This window comes from Dipodomys ordii, unplaced genomic scaffold, assembly GCF_000151885.1.
Source record: "Dipodomys ordii isolate 6190 unplaced genomic scaffold, Dord_2.0 Scaffold23, whole genome shotgun sequence".
In the NCBI taxonomy this organism is placed as follows: Eukaryota; Metazoa; Chordata; class Mammalia; order Rodentia; family Heteromyidae; genus Dipodomys; species Dipodomys ordii.
This window is the reverse complement of record NW_012267239.1, coordinates 793,583-810,717: the sequence shown is the minus strand read 5'-3', so window position 1 is coordinate 810,717 and position 17,135 is coordinate 793,583. Positions and strand designations below refer to the sequence as shown.

Sequence of the window (17,135 nt, the reverse complement as noted above, 5' to 3'; positions counted from 1 at the left end):
ACTAGCCTTACCGATGGCCACACCCAGTCTCCTTCAACTCTGCGCTAGGCTCTGACTGTCCCACCTGTCTGGGCTCTTGCCCCATTGAATCCCCCAATTCCATAACAGTCTCATGCAAACAATAGTTCATGTCATCACCTTTTGAAAGCCTCTTGACCTCAGACTGGATCATAGGTGGGGCTACTTTGTATCTGGCTTCCATAGCCAGGAAGACTAACCTAAGATGTGAGGAGTGTGCCTTCAGTTTCCTGGCCCACATCTTCTTATGTGAACATTTACCTGTGGCTGATTAGACCAGGGTAGATACCTTCCTGGACTAAGTCTGATAGATCTATCTCTGGAGTGACTGAACCAGTTGGCACTAAGACCCAGGGGTTGTAACTAAACACTGCTGTGTTGTATGAGCCTCTCCCTGGGGAATCTCTGCTTGCTTAAGTCCTAAGCTTTTACCTTTTCCCAGTCTTGATCAGCCAACTAGACCTAACATTGGATTTTAATTCTTTTTAATCAACTCATCTTTCCATTATTCTGCTTCTCTGTGGCTGCACTTCTAAAGCATGATATGGCGGGGGTTGGAAGGGAAAATATCAGGCTGAGTCTGGGAACCAGCTTCAGAAGTTTTCTGAATGAAGTGGCCTGGGAGGAAGAAGCATGACCTCTATATCCAGGCTGTTGATAGGTTATCATTGGGACATTTGATGGTGAGCCATGTGTTGTTGCTCATAAAGTACTGAAGCCCAGAAGTTGAAGCAGGGACTATTTTATTCTTCTTCATAAGTGGGGAGTAGCTTCCATGCTCCTGATACAGTGGCCTACCTCAATGATCTGAACTACTCCCTGCTTCTGAGCCTCAGGAAAACAGGAGGTCCCAGCAGGTTAGAACCCCATCCATTCATTCTGAAGGGATGCAGCCTGAGACCTGGAAAGATCTGTAAGTGTTAGAGAGAAGTGTCTTAGCAGACAGCAGCTATATTGGGCACACCTTGCTAGCAGCTGGGGCCTTAGCAAGAAGACAAGCCTCCACAAGGTCACTGGTGGAATTTCCTACTCAAGGTTCTATTTCTGTTGGAATTGACTCTGTTCCTGATCTCAGGCTGTCATACTCATGTCTGAACAGGTGTCTGGCCCAAAGAGAAAGCCTCCCTCATGCAAGAATTGGAGGGGTCCTATGGGCTGAGTGCTCACTGTCATCAGGGACTATTTTTGCCGTCTTCCTGGCATGCTGGGGTGCTCATGGCTACAGACAGACATATCTGTAGTCTAGTTTGTCCAGAAAAGCCTTGACTTCAGAAGGCCTTAGCCCTATGAGCCAGACTTGTCCCTGTAGAGGCCTTAGACTCTGTGCTGAGCATCACTGTCCAGCTTTCCCATGCAAGTGGCTCTCTCCCATGGACTTCTACGAAACAACCTTTTATTTCTGCCTTAAATGTGTTATCCTCACTTGTCCCTGTTCCAAAGGGAGCTTCTCACACCTACATGGCTTCAGGGTCTTCCCTGTGTGGGAGCAGTCTGTGGTGCATGCTCCTCTATACAGACAGGAGCAGAGGTTTGAGGACAAGCTAGTATAGGTCCCACAGCCAGCAAGCCAGGGTCAGGGTTTGTACTTTAGCCTAATGTGGTGATAGGGTCAATGATTAGAGGTGAGAGGGCATTTGAAGTGACCTGGCACCACTGCTGAGAAAGATGAGCCAGGGGCCCCCAGGAGGAAAAGGAGGACTGATTGGCATGGGAGTGTTTATAATATGCAAAGGGTGAGGGCCAAAGCCAAATTTGGCATTCTTCTAACTCTTCCCTGGTAGGATGGCACTGCTAGGGTTGGTGGCTAGGGTCTTGGTTCAAGCTTGCATAGCCACCATAGCAAGGTCCAAACTTGCTGGCTAAGCAGTTGATAGGAAAGACTGTTCCCTGGGCCAAAGAGACCTGAGGAAGCCAAGCTCATGCCCACCTTCCTCTTTCCTCCACAGTTACACCTGGGCTCCACCAAGAGAGCTTGGATCTGAGAACTGCATTCTGAGCTTGAGGCATCTGTACCACTGGCTCTAAGTAGGGATTCTTGGTTTAAAAAAGAAAGTCAAGTCTGCCTTTAAGCTAGTGAAGGCACTGATAGCAGGTAGGCCACTGTGTCTACCTGGCAGCTTTGCAGGGTTGGTCAAGGCTAGTAGTCTCTTTGAGTCTATCCTTAAGCAATATGAGGTCACATTCTTAAGCTGGCTGCATTGGGCAAGAAATCAGATCCAGAATTCATCCCTCAGCCCAATGATCAAAGCCACCTAGAGCTATGGGATCAGTGTCTGCAGAATTGCCGCTCATCGCGTAGTTTGCCAGTATAGCCAGGAAGGAGGGAACTGCCTGCCTTCCCCGTGGGTGCCCTAAACAACCCACACACTCACTTTCAACCTACTTCTTGTTTCCCCAGAACCTCCAGTGGGCCCGAGACGTGTTGCTAGGCAGCAGTATCCCATGGCAACAACTGCAGCACATGCCGGCACAGGGGCTCTTTTGCGAGAGGAACAAGACCAATTTCTTCAACGTGAGTACTTTGCCTTGTTGATTTCTGAGGCTTCTTGCTGCCACTGCTTTGCACTGAAGGTACATGAATTGACCACCTGGGCGGGCATTTCCAGGGCCATAGGTTTGAGCCATCTTAGGGCAAGAAGGGTGGTGCGTGACAGAGTGCGCCAGTCTTAAGCATGAGCTTGAGCAACTTCTAGCAAGTCACTGCCCCCTCTGGGCACCAGTTTTCCCTCTACAGGGAGAGGTAGGAATGAGTTAGTTTGGAGTCCCAGGTGTCCTGGGAGCAAACAAAGTCCATTGCCTTGATCTCCCAGGAACAGATTCACTTCTCTTGTGTGGTCAGGGACAGAAAGGAGATTCTGACTAAAGCTGAATCTAATGCTTAAAAACCAAGTTTGCTCAATACTGAGATTTACTGCCCTTCTAGCCCTGCTTTCCATGTGAGATAGAAACCCACTCTTTGGGCAGAGCATGACTGACCTCCCAGGTCTGTCAGCCTTCCCATTCTGAAAACCCACATCTGCTTTCCTTTTGACACCCTACCAGACCTAGCCCTATCTCATTTGTTATATCCTTCCCAGAGCCAACTGACTTCTCACTTCTCTATATCTAACACTCATTTTCTTGCTCATCTCCCACCATCTCTCTCAACATATCTAGATTCTAATTGGGTAGTTTGGTAAGTCACACAGCCCCTCTCAGCTTTGATTTCTTGTGTATTTTCCCTGATTTCCTAATACTCATAGAGAAACTGTAGGGCAAGGTGGGCCTGAACTGGAGAGCAGAAGTCAGGTTTCAAATCTGGAGGATGGTGACAAAAACTGGTTCCCAAAGTGTGTTCCCAAGAGTCAGCCAGGCTGTGGGTCTGGGTCCATGACTTCTCTTTTATCCCAGGCTGCCACCTTCTCTGGGGTCAGCAGAGACTTCAGAGCTTATTAACACTGCATCTGTCTACCTTTTTTTCTTTGTATTTCAAAGATAAGTAGCTTGTGTCACTGGTAACCAATTTTTATGGTGCAAAGGGATTTTCCATGAAAGAGAACCACCCTTCTCCCACCTGCATGTCCGCCACAGCTCCTTTCCCACGTGTGACCTTCCAGGATACACCTGCCTTTTACAAGCCAGTCTCTAGGTGTATACAAGGGCAAAAATACACGTTTCTGCCCATTTGGGGTCCCTCACTTAATAGCATCTCTTTCTCTCCTCTTTTATTCTCCCTGTATCTCTTCCCCCACCTCTCCCCTTTTTAACCATCTCTTCCCTCCACCTCTCTCCCACCTCCTGTTTCTGAGAGGGTTTTGATAACTTTGTCCAGGCTGGCCTCCAACTCTTGATCCTCCTGCCTCTGCCTTTCACTGGGATTACAGGCTTTGTTTAGAGCTGATATTTGTTTGCCTTTTTGTCTTTTTGTTGTTTTCAGCAGTAGGGATTAAATCTGGGATGTCTCACATGCTAGGCAGATATTTCACCAATTTAGCTATATCCCCAGCCCTTAACAATATTCCTTCCTTCTTCCTTCCCTTCCTCCCTCCCTCCCTCCCTCCCTCCCTCCCTCTCTCCTTCTCTTCCTCTCTCCCTCCCTCCCTCCCTCCCTCCCTTCCTTCCTTCCTTCCTTCCTTCCTTCCTTCCTTCCTTCCTTCCTTCCTTCCTTCCTTCCTTCCTTCCTTCCTTTCTACCTTTTGCCAGTCCTGGGGCTGGAACTTGGCCTGAGCACTGTCCCTGAGCTTCTTTTGCTCAAAGCTAGCACTCTATCACTTGAGCCACAGTGTCACCACCTGGCTTTTTCTGTTTATGTGGTACTAAGGAATTGAACCTAGGGCTTCATGCATGCTAACCAAGCACTCTACCATTAAGCCACATTCCCAGCCCCTTAAGAACATTTGTTGAAGTGTGTTTTAAAACATGTTCTATTTATTTGTCGAAGTGCTGAGGATCACATAGCTTCACTGCTTAAGCAAGTAATAACCTCTGAGCTGTATCCCCAGCATGCTCTTTTTTTTTCTTTTGTGCCAGTCCTGGGGCTTGAACTCATGGCCTGAGTGCTATCCCAGCTTTTAGGTTCAAGGCTGGCTCTCTACCACTTGAGCCACAGCTTTGCTTCTGGCTTTTTCGTGGTTAATTGGAGATAAGAGTCTCATGGACTTTCCTGTCTGGGCAGGCTTTGAGCTACAATCCTCAGATCTCAGCCTCCTGAGTGCTAGGATTACAGACATGAGCCACTGGTGTCTGGAGTTCTTGTTGCTGTTGTTGTTTTTAACAAGACAAATATACTTTATTAAAAAAAATACACAGGGGCTGGGAAGGTGGCTCAGTGGTAGAGCACTTGCCTTGCATGCTCGAGGCCCTGGGTTTGATTCCTCAGTCCCATATAAGCAAAAAGAAAAAAAGCCGGAAGTGACGCTTTTCTCAAGTGGTAGAGTGCTAGCCTTGAGCTGAAGACCTGAGAGACAGCGCCCAGGCCCAGAGTTCAGGCCCCACTACCGGCCCCCCCCCCAAAAAAAAATACACATAGGGCTATAGATAAGTATCTGCATTTCATCAATGAATGCTCTTTCTTAATGTTTTTAGATTTTTGTTTTTACTTACTTCAAATGCATTATTATACTTTCCATACTTAGTGTCTCTGAATAAGAGCCTAAAGGTGGGGCTGGGAAGGTGACTCAGTGGTAGAGCACTTGCCTTGCATGCATGAGGCCCTGGGTTCGATTCCTCAGCACCACATAAGCAAAAAGAAAAAAGCCGGAAGTGGCGCTGTGGCTCAAGGGGTAGAGCATTAGCCTTGAGCTGAAGAGCTGAGGGAGTTCAGGCCCCACGACCAGACCCAAAAAAAAAAAAAAAAGAGCCTAAAGGCAAGTAAAAGGAACTTAACTGTATTCAGGAGTCACTTCTAATATCAGTGACAAGTAGATTTCACTAATTCAGTGGAGGCACATTTCATTTCTAGTCGACGTAGAAATTGAGCATGCAAATATCCCTTCACTCATTTGAGTAATTAGTCACTTCCACTTGTTCTTTTTTAATAGCTGTATGTATTCTACATATGGATATCCTAGAATTACCTACCTATCCCCCTGATTGAGAGACATATTATTTCCAGTCTTTCGTTGCTACAAACTGCTTCATCCTTGCACATTGGTGTGAGTCCATTAATAAGAGATATTCTAGAAATAGAATTTTATATAATTGAACTTTGTAACATTTGCTTTTGTTTGTGTGTGAATCTTACTATGTAGGCTAAGTGACCGCAAATTTGTGATCCTTTTGCCTCAGTCTCCTGAGTAAATATTTGCTTAGTAGTAGGTGAAAATATTATCTATCATGTTTTATTCATTATGAGTGATATTGACCATATTACATTTTTAACAATTTCAACTTCTATACAGTTTCTGCTCATGTTTATCTTTTTCATTGGATGTTGAGTTGTTTTGTTATTGATCTATAACAATTTTACAGAGTAGGGGCTGGGAAGTTGGCTCAGTGGTAGAGCGCTTGCCTTGCATGCCTGAGGCCCTAGGTTCGATTCCTCAGCACCACATAAGCAAAAAGAAAAAAGCCGGAAGTGGCGCTGTGGCTTAAGTGGTAGGGCACTAGCCTTGAGCTGAAGAGCTGAGGGACAGTGCTCAGGCCCAGAGTTCAGGCCCGACAACTTGACCCAAAAAAAAAACCAATTTTACAGATTAATAAAGTAGACCCTTTTGCAAACCTATTTTTTTGCAGTTGATAGATCAAAGTTAGGGCAAAGCAAGTTGCTTAATTTTCTGAGCTCAGAATTACTCACCTATTAAAGTGGGTGTCTCTTACTTGCCTTGTGAGAACCAACACAGATAATAGAGTAGTGTTCCTAACCAAAATCTGGCATATATAGTAGGTGCTCAAAGAAATGATGTCTCTTTCTTATTTCCTTTCTGTTAGTTCTTTGCCCTTAAAGATAGTACGTGGCCTTGCCTCCAGGATTGCCTCAGAGGTAAAGCCTCTAGGCTCCTTAATGTCACAGTTAAGGTACTCATCAGGTGCCTGTCCCCTTGGAGCCAGGGCCAAGTATTCCAGGCCCCTTTCTCACTATGTTTACTCCCTATAGCTCCTTTTAGAGTTTCTGGCACTTTCTAGAAAAAATGAAGAATAGCCTAAGGTTGTGCCTTCTGGAGAGGAGGCTTGGGAGAGTCCTTTGTGGGCCTGACATTTGGGCAATGTTTTTCTTCATTTCCAGAAGCCTCTGTGGAAATCTGGACTGGTGTTTTGGGTGGTTTTGCCCCGGGGGGGGGGGGAGGGACTGGTTTTTTTGTTGTTGTTGTTGTTTTTGCCTTTTAAATCAGTCCAGCCTCTAGCATCTTGCTGTTCTTACTATCCTGGGGCTTCCTCTCAGCCACCTCTGCTTTTTTGAGCTCTTTAGCTTCCTGAAACCATACCTGGAGCCCAACATGGCAGGAAATGTTTGGCACACCCTCAGCTGGTCGTACATCCAAATCAATCTTTGTCAAGTGTGAGGAAACTGTTTACTGACATGGCAGCGTAGTGTCATTTAGGGCAGATGCTGAATGCTGGATATGTCTGTGTCTGGCAGATAGATCTAGAGACTGGGGTGAGTAGGCTGCTTGCATCCCTTTTAGTATACACTGGAATTTACTTACTTGTCTGGGAGAAGAGAAAGTAAGAGTGTTGAGGGCTGGCGCTTACACAGAGGGGAAGGGCAAGGCCATTAGCGACCTTGACTTGCCATCCCTATAGGCATTCTTCTCTAAGACCATTCATACTAATCAGCCTTGATATTGCTCACCCACTATGTAGGCAGCTCGCCCATCCTCAGGACCTATGTGGAGAACTTCCTTACGATTTTAATGACAATTTTTGAAGATTGTGTGAGTCATATAGGACTACATTGTCACTACCAACAGTTTACATAGCAGAGCTCACACCTCCTTTGTCTTCTCACTCTAGGCACTGTGCCCTCAGACGGGCCTCTGTGGGGAGCCCGGTTGCTCTGTTTTTAAAAACATGTATGTATGTATGTATGTATGTATGTATGTATGTATGTATGCATGCATGCATGCATGCATGTATGTATGTGAGTGTGCCACAGTGTGTGTGCTTTTTGACCTCTTGATTTTTTCACCTACATTAAATTTTGGAGAGTTTTGCTGGCTGTCTTGATCTTCTCCATCTCCTTGGGTGGGCCCGGTGTTTGCTCTCATAAACATCCTAGTGTGTACATCTTTTTGCTGCTGGTATGTTCTTAAAGTCTTCTGATCTGGCCCAGCCTGGCCAAGAGAAGATACTCTCTTAGTATTTGTAGATTGATTTCATCCATTCTTTTCCCTTAATAAATAGATGGCCTCTAAATACAGTGTCCTGGTCCAATCAGTCCAGCTGGGTGTTCCCTTTAACAGGACACAAGAGACTGTGGTAAAGTCCCTCACACACATCTTTGTGTATAAGCCCTCTGTTGGATGCTCAGGACATATGGGAGGGGCAGAGAGCCAGGCTCCCACGAGTATGGTAGGGTACTACTCAACTAGAAGTAGCTAGGACAAGAGAGGTCAAGAGTAGAGGCACCTTTAGGGAAGCTCTTCAGGCTGGGCCCTCCCTGAGACATATTACTAAGTCTTCACAGAGAATTCAAGAAGCCAAGGGAAGGGGTGGGTAAATGGGGCTTGCCCCTCAAGTTGGCTTGTCCCTCATATTAGCACAGACATGGCATGTAGCAGGCCTACTGGTGTGGTTGGATTATGCATAAGTGAAAGAAGCATGAACTTGATGTGAATCTGATCTCACTGTTTCACTACTGAACCAGCATCCCCAGAGAGGGGATAGTTCCTTTCCCTAGTCATTTCCTTCCACTCCACCTCTGCTATGGAAATATCACTGTGGGGCTGAGGCAAGAACAAGTTAAAGCTTCTGGACTGAGACTCGTGCAGCTGAGTAGGCTGGTGCCCAGCTGAAGGCCCCCATTGCACCAGCCATCTTAAATCAACTAAAACACTCTGATCTTTGCCCACACATAAGTAGAGTTCATAGATGTTGTTAGTTGGGGGGCTGTGTCTTGGCACTATTGCTCATCCTTTCACACATTAAAGGAACTATGAGGAGGTATGTAGCCATGAAATTCAAGATGGCTTCCCAGGGAGTCCAGGAAAGCCCCAGAGGCTTGTGGGTAGAAAAGGGCAGGGGCTGAGGCTAGGCGTAAAGACTGGAGCAAGGAGCAGCAGCTATTCTTCCTTGGGCAGAAAGAACTAGAAAAACGTAAGTTGGATGGCAGATCCAGCTATGTGGTCTATACCATAAAAACTTTAGGCTTGTTTCTGGGTGCCCAGAAGCTTTAAGGACTTTCTGTATATGTACCTCTAGGCAGACTGGCAAGCCTGTGTGAGCTGTAGCCAGGCTACTTTGTCGACAGTGAACTTCTTTCTCTATTTTGTAGTTAATTCAGAAACGTTCCCATAGTAACCAAACCAGAGATGGCTCTCCTTTCTTCCCCAAAATGTTTGCTTATTTTAGCAGGCAGGTGGCTTTTTTGTTTTTGTTTTTGTTTTTTATTCCCGATTCAACCCAGTTTTCAGCCTCTGAGAGAAGACCCTGGGCTGGCACTTGCTCCCACCTCTGAGGCCATGCAGGGAAGACAGCAGTCATGTCCCTTCTCTATGTGGTACCCACATGCTGCTCATGCCAACAGCTTCTGAGTTTTAGGAGTACCAAGAAAAGCAAAGACTATGCGTATGGGTACATTCAGTTTCTGCCCACTTTGCCCTTTGCTGGCCTTGTAAAGGTACTGGGCTTTCCTGGACAAGGTAGTCCCCAGTATACATTATGCTGCACAGTGCATTCATAGAATTTGAGATCGGCCTATCTAGAGCCTTTAGACTTTGCTTTGGATCCTTATTGCCTCACTAGTCTCAGTGGCCAGCATTGGTACCAGAAAGAACAAGGAACTTGTAGCTGTCCCACCTGCCATAATGGGCCATTGCTATGCGGCCTGGCCTTGCAGTAGATGCCTGTGGATTCAAGTTGTGCTTTTTCTTTCTAAGCTACAGCTATATAGTAGTCTACTGTTTTTTCCTGTAGCTTATCTACTTGCCCTCTTCCCGATGACCATTACAAAACACACCATTATCTCGTATCTCTTTGTCACCTGTCCAAGTTCTAAGACAAATGTATAGAAGTAGAGACCAGTGCTTCCTTATAATCAGATGGCTCTCCTGTGCTTGGTTGGGTTCCCTCTCACCAGCATTGTCCCACTCTTCATTCTTCCCACCCTGGGCCACAGACGACCTTAACCACCCCCCCCACGCCCCATCCCCCTCCCCCGCCCCGGTCCTGGGGCCTGAACTCTGGGCCTGGGCGCTGTCCCTCAGCTCTTCAGCTCAAGGTTAGCACTCTACCACTTGAGCCAAAGCGCCACTTCCAGCCTTTTCTGTTTATGTAGTACTGAGGAATCAAACCCAGGGCCTCATACATGCAAGGCAAGCGCTGTACCACTGAGCCACCTTCCCAGCCCAAGATGACTTTTATTTTGACCCATCTCTGGGTATGACAAGGAACACTAGGTGGTTTCAGTCTGTGCTTCCCAGGTGACTGGGAAGGCTAAGGCCCTTCCCATATCTGAGGCCAGTCCCTTTTTCTACTCTGGTTCTAGGGCTCCCTGTCCTACTTGCCTGCTACCTTATAGGCTCAGGTGGTTCTGTTTGCTTAAACTGATGGGAGGAACAATCATGAGCTAGTTCTTTTAAGTATTTGTACTCAGTGTTGTCCCCAACCCTGGGGAATATGTGCCCCCCTATAGCCTTGATGTAGTTTTGGGAGAGAAAAGATCCCCATTAGTGGGGCTGACCTCTTGCCAGAGCTGAAGGGAGGGAGAAAAGGTCTCTTAAGGCCCCAGTACTCTGTTTTCAGCTAGAATTAGTCATACCTACTCTACTCTTAACTGTCACCAGTGGGCTTGGGGGAGTCCCCCTCTACCTATCCCCCAGCAGTTTCCCAGTGCAGTGGGCCTACCCTTCAGGCTAGGCCTCAGTCACTGCTCATCCTCCCCACACCCTTTCTTAGAGCCAGTAGTGGTCCAGATGGACACCAATGGTGGAACCAGGCAGAGCCACAGATTGGGATTTCCTCTTAAAACAGCATTGCCATTTCCCCAGCTTGGTGCCTAGTAAACAAAGCATGCCTGGTGACCATGGATCCCTCTCACCCTTGAGAATTCCATAGAATAAATTTTCTAGGAAGAATTCAATGCTCAGGCCTGTGTCCTGGCCTCTACTTCCATGTATTTGTCCTAGAGATAAATTGAGGAAGGAGATGTAAGAAAGTAGCATGTTTGGAAATGATTCCTTGGGAAGTAGCAGCCCAACAACAAGGGGCACAGGAATATTATGGCTCAGGTGCTCAGGAATCTAGCCATGACCAAGCCTGGAGTCTTTGCCTCCTCCTGTTAGTCCAGGCCAGGCTTGCCTCTTGGCTCTCTCACCATCCCTCTGACTCTCAAGATGCCATGTCTGGCTGGCCTATAGAGAGTCCCTTCTAGATACCAGCCTCAGGTTCAGGGATTATTGCAGGTAGTCTTCATCAGTGAAGATTGTACATAATCTAGGGAAGAGGTATTGGTTCCTTCCCAGTTCCTGATACCCCACAGTACCTCAGAGAGCAGTCAGATAAACAGACCTCAGGAACATCAGCACAGGGACTTCCCACCCACCCTTTTTGATCAGGGCTAGAGATACATCAGGATAGGAAGGAGCTGGTTTATAACAGCCTAGCCATTTTCCCCTCAGGACCAGTGGTGATTGCTTTTGTGTACATATCTGCTTGTCTACATTTCAAGGAGTATGTTAACCTCTGCTAACTTGCTGTGGGTTATATTCTGGACCCATTACACTATCAACAAGGGCTTGAATATGCAGGTATTGGTTCCTGTTTCCCAGAGGTGCCAGAAGGTAAAGCAGCTTTGCCCAGGTCCCATGGCCAATCTAAGTTGAAGGAGGGGCATGAACCTCAATGTATCTTATGCTGGTCCTTGGATTGGATTGAGGCCAGTAGCCTCAGGCGGGAGCATTCCCTGTTGTCCGATGGAGACAGTAGAGTGCCAGTGAGGGGAGGATATGAGCATCTGCACTAGGAGGTGAGCCAGGATCCTAGGCTGATGAGAGGTCAGTAGCTAGCTAGACCATGATATTAAACAGGGATGTTCTTGGTGGCCAAGTACTGCACTGTCACAGCTTGGACACTATATAAGTATGGCCCGAAGAGGCTGGCTAGCTGAGTTGTGCCACTTCTCTGTTTAGCCCCCTTACTCAGGCCCATTCAGGGTCTGGAGCTCCTGAGACCAGCAGCAGCAATGGTGGAGGCCATCATTTTGTTGTAGTACATGCAGTACATGCCTGGCCTAGATTGACTCTTAAGGGATCCAGCAGGAAAAATTTCCATGACAGCTGTACTAGGACCAACCTTACTTTATTTGGGTTTTATTGGTCCTTTTTCTGGCCTGCCTCCTTTGGTCCCTAATAACATGTCTATGAGGCTTAGGTACTATTGCTATCCCCATTATAGAGATGGGTAAATTGTTACCAATAGGTCCACTGGCTGTGAAAACTAAAGTCTCTTTCTGTCCTCTGCCTACTGAAAGGAGAAGCCTGCCATTTTCTTTGGACAGTAAGTCTCATGGATGTAGTGCTTGCCAAGTGTACTTCTATAGTAGTGGTTGCCAGTGATTATGGCACAGTGGCCTACGCCCTCACAGAGGCTGGTGTGACTGTGCCCCCTTGAACAATGTGCAGAAACCGAAGGATTGGCCGAAGATCACACAGCTGGCAGGTGGCCGGGCTGGGATTCCAGGTTCATCTGATTCCAAGGCCTGCACCTTTAGCCACTGTATCATTGGGGATTTGGAAGCTATATCCCAGCTATCTTATTCTGTTGTGGGTAACACAGAAGAGCAATAGTGATAAATTGTGTCCAGGTGCTGCAAAACTCTCCTCCTTTCAAGAAGTGGAGTCTCTTGTCTATCTCTTGCTTTGACTGGGAGCTGAGTAGGTTATCCTGACACAAATATGAAGAAACTATGACTGAAGCCCCTCCATACTTCAGCCTATTTCTTTAGCACCTTGCCTGGAATTCCACTGCCCATTCTGCAGCCAGGGTCCCTTGCAGGGACTCTGCTCAGTGCTACTATTTTCTGGCCTTCCCTAACCTCACCCACAGCCTTGCCTAGGAGTCAGCTTCCTTTGGTAGGTGTCAAGCCCCGCCTGAGTTCTGATAGGAGTCATTTGTACATGTGCTTTTTGAGGTCCTCAGGCCTAAGCCCTCCAGCCCTCCTGAAGCATGGGTGCTGTCACTTGAAGGTGAGCAGACACTGAGAAAGATAAGAGGGTAAGATCAGATATGCTTGTGAAGGACAGAGCGGAGCCAGGCTTTCTTCTAGGCAAAAGATGCAGAGTGAGCAGTAGACATAGATGGGTGCATGCTGAAGGATAGCCATGCACAGCCTCAGGGTGTATGCTTGATATTTGCCTGGCTGGACACAGGGCCTTACCCTTCTGGGCCAGGTGTAAAGTATGAACTTCCTCACAAAGACAGAAGGTATGGGTGGAAAAGCATCTTCAAGACTGCCACAACTGCACCTAGAATTGAAGGTGGCTGGAATAAGGTGTGGGCTGCACTGAGAGCCACTCTTCATTGCCTTCCTGCCTTTCGGATGGGAAACTGAGGTCCATACCTAAGCTAGGATTTACGTGTTTTAAGCCAAATTAGTAGCAATAGAAAGGATGGACAGTGGGAAATCATAGAGACAGGCAAGAGGAAGGACCTCAAGCATCTGTAATGAGGTAAGGAGTATCGAGGATTAAGGAGTTGAGTCAGGAACCCATTGGTTCAGAACCCTTGGTCGGTGTGTTTCCTGTGCCTGTCCAGTGGATAACACAGCAGGATGTTACTGACAGATAAGCGCTAGCCTCAGTGAGAATACCACACAAGGCCATGTTGGGAGAATGGTGCTTATTGTCCCACCCCAGGTAGCCTTATCTTTCAAATCTCCCATCATGTGTTTCTCAAAAGAAATCATCTTAGCTTGGTTGTAGCTTTTTCTCTTCCCTCATAATGCTAAATCACCAATGATATAACACCTCTGGCTGGCTTCTCTGTTCTTGGCCTCCCTCCTGGAGGCTGAGAGGTCACCTGGACTGGCTGAGCTGCATCCTCATCTGTAAGATGACCTGAGATGTGCGGCAGGGCCATACTACTGGTTGGGTGAAAGGAAACTCAGTCATGTCACAGTGGGAATCAGAGGACATAAAGGCAGGGAATGAGTTTAAATTGAGGAAATATGAGTCTCTTGGCTGTAGTAGGAATTGCTGCAATAGTGCTATTTTTAGTACGGCTGAGATGATCCATGGGCCAGTTGCACAAGGAGAGTAAACAAAAGAAACACTTCAAGTTCTTGAAGGTGGAGGGAGGGAATCCTGTTTTGAAGCATTTTAAAAGGGTTAGCACACTTCATGGATTCTGAGATTTTGCCCAAACTCTCCTTTCTTTCTGTGTCCTGAGCTCTGTAGACTTTGTGGAATTTTCAGAGCTTCAAGCTTCTTGTTCAGCCCTAGATTTGGCATGGGTCAGATATTGAAGTTCTCCCTGTTATCTCCCTTCTTGTCTGGGGAGTGGGTGAGTCCCAGAGGCAGTAGGTTGAGAGGAACTGCCCAGTTACCTTATCCAAGAGCCCAAGAGCTAGCCTATAGTGAGGAAACAGGCAAAGTAAGGGCAAGACTATTGCCACAAAATGCCCAAATCCTTCCCTCAATAGAACGCATCATAGTTCAAAGACTTGCCAAGCTAGGCTAGAATTAAAAAAAAAAAATTAATCAAATGCAAGCAACTTTAAGACTGTTCTTTCCTTGTGTACATTCTTTTCAGACCAGGGACAGTTTTCACCTCAAGATGTGAATTCAAAATTGTGACAAGGCCAGAATACTTGGGCAAAGCAGTATAATTTCCTAAGCCCTTGACATTCATGGTTTCATTCCTCAGGACAGTTTTCCAAGGATTACAGAAGCCCAGAAGGTGGCTTAGCCATAACTTGGAGAGTAGTACACTCTAGAGCCCAGGACTGGGGACCCACATCCTATGGACAAGCTTCCACACCAAGGTTTCCACCCAGCTTCTCAAGAGCACTGTTTTTTCCCCAGTGGGACTGCAGTGTTGTATATACATCCCTTTCTGACCTCAGGTCTGGTCTTCTCCATTCTCAGCTGCTCTGCTCTGCTTCACTCCTAGTGTTCAATCAAGGGCTCTCTGTTTAACATTCCTGAAGAGAAGAACATTTTTGGTATAGATTTCTTTTCCCACTTGCAAGTTATTTTTCAGAGGTTTGCTCCTGAAACAAGTGGTCCTGTCATGTTTTTCTGAGACACATGCACAGTGGTCTTAGCTGGAGCAGATCCTTGTACCTTCTGTTTTGTCCTTCCAGAACACACTGCTTTAGACCCAAGTGCTGGCCAGACACTGCCTGTCAAGGGCAGAGGTGCATTTACAAGTGAATGTGTGGGGCCTTTGATAAGGGTCTGGAGAGTGAGGTAGGGTAGGCAGCCTGTTCAGGCTCATGACAGAGTGGGCAAAGGTTAGGTGAAGTCTGTGGCTTCTAGGAGGGCATCTTTAGGATGAAAAGACGAGGGAGTCACTGTAAGAATGTGCCCTTTTCAGAGGGGAGATATCTCAGTGGCAGCCTCCACTTTGTTCACTTAGCCCCTAGAACACTGGGCTCTTACTCCAAGTGGGCCTGACCATGAAAACCCAAGCGAGGGGCTCCGACAGTACCTCTTATATCCCTACTGCAATTGCTCCAGTAGAAGAGGATGACCTTGTGGGAGGTTAGGTGCCATCATATTTAGATTGAGGTAGATTCTCACGGTATCAGTGAGCCCAGGGTTGCCCAGAACTTTCTGGAGGCCCTGGTTGACCCTCAAACCCCAGAGTTAAAGCGTATATTCTGGGGCTGTGAATGTGGCTCAGTGGTAGAGTGCTTGTCTAGCATGCATGAGGCCATGGGTACGATTCCTAGGTGCCACATAAACAGAAAAAGCTGGAAGTTGCCCTGTGGCTCAAGAGGTAGAATGCTAGCCTTGAGTACAAAGAGGCTCAGGGACAGTGCTCAAGCCCCGGGACTGGCAAAAAGAAAAGAAAAAAGAATACATTCTGACCTGAGGACTTATCCTTTATATGTCATTAGATTGTACAGAGTTGAGGCCTTAAGCCAAGAACTTATAGGTGTAGGCTTGCATGTGGCAAGGAGAAGCCCAGAGCATCTGAAAACTCCAGCTAGATCCTTTTCTTGCTCTCAAAGTTTAGTCCTGCTGTTGATTTTCTGGTCCTGACCCTTTGTCCTCAGTTTCTCCATTTCCAAAGGTGGGCCAGTCAGATGAGGTCAGTGGTTTTCCAGACCTTTCTCCAAAAGAAACTTTTTCATATACCCAATGGAAAACAGATGAGAGGGCAACTGCTCCAGCGGGGGCAGGAAGGGCCAGGCCCCACCCCCTTGGCTGTACCTCTTCTGGCCCCCAGCTCCCAATGAGGGGAGATATAGCCTGACAGAAGTAGAGGCTTCCTTTCTGCCCTGTCCCCAAAAGACTAGCCAGCACTCACTCTCTCTGCCATTCCTGCTTAGTTTAGTGACCAGGCTTACTTTCTGGGTTGGCTTTCTGTCTAACTCCCTCTCCCTTTCCACTTTTCCCTTCCTCCCTCTTTTTTCCCCCCTGCTTTTCCTATTTGGAAAGTTTGACCACATTGCTGTTGCTTCTGAGACAGCAATGGATTTGAAATCCTGGAGCAGCCCCTGTTACCATGGTAACAGGTTGTGGCCCACAAATGTCCCTGGGGCCAGAAACTGCCTGAGAGGAACATACCAAGGTCTCTATCACACACGGGCCTCTGTGGTACATGTTCTTTCCCTCTTCTGGTCTGAGTACTAAAAGCTGTTGTTTGAGGTATTCAAGTGGGGGCTGGGGCATCTAAACCACACAGCTTTGGATAAGTATTGGATACCTGGGTAGGAGAGGCCTATTTTACCCTATGTTGACTCTTATGGGAGGGGGAGGAAACTGGATGGTGTGGACTGTAAGACCCAGTAGGAGGCTTTGTTGTGTTGTGAGTGTTAGTGTCTCCAGAGAGGCAAATGAGCAGCAGTAAAGCCTATGTCTCCAACTGGTTGGCAGTCTATAATATGTGTGTGTGTGTGTGTGTGTGTGTGTGTTAAAAAAAAAAAAAAGAAGTATAGATATTCATTGGCACAGCCCAATCCAGCTTTAGGGTCTAGACCTTGGCTTCATAAAACCAGAAACCTACCACTCTGGGGTTGTGAAGTCACTTAAACTTTATTGGCCACATGAATCAAAGGCCAAATCTTGTACCTAAAGAAGCCTGTGGCACTGGTGGCTCACGCCTGTAATCCTAGCTACTCAGGAGGCTGAGATCTGAGGATCACGGTTCAAAGCCAGCCCGGGCAGGAGAGACCATGAGACTCCTATCTCCAGTAAACCACCAGAGCTGTAGCTCAAGTGGTAGAGCGCTCGCCTTGAGCTGAAGAGCTGAGGGACAGCGCCCAGGCCCAGAGTTCAAGCCCCACGACCGACAAAAAAAAAAAAAAAGAAGAA

At 47.1% G+C, this 17,135-nt stretch overlaps 1 protein-coding gene across 1 annotated transcript in view; it reads left to right on the top strand.

The window, feature by feature from the left end:
* Cabin1 (calcineurin binding protein 1) overlaps positions 1-17,135 on the top strand; it is a 147,402-nt gene that overhangs the window by 99,346 nt on the left and 30,921 nt on the right. Inside the window, exon 29 of the mRNA XM_013014489.1 lies at positions 2,417-2,530. Within this exon, the coding sequence (XP_012869943.1) occupies positions 2,417-2,530 (114 nt within the window). The remainder of the gene's footprint in view (positions 1-2,416; positions 2,531-17,135) is intronic.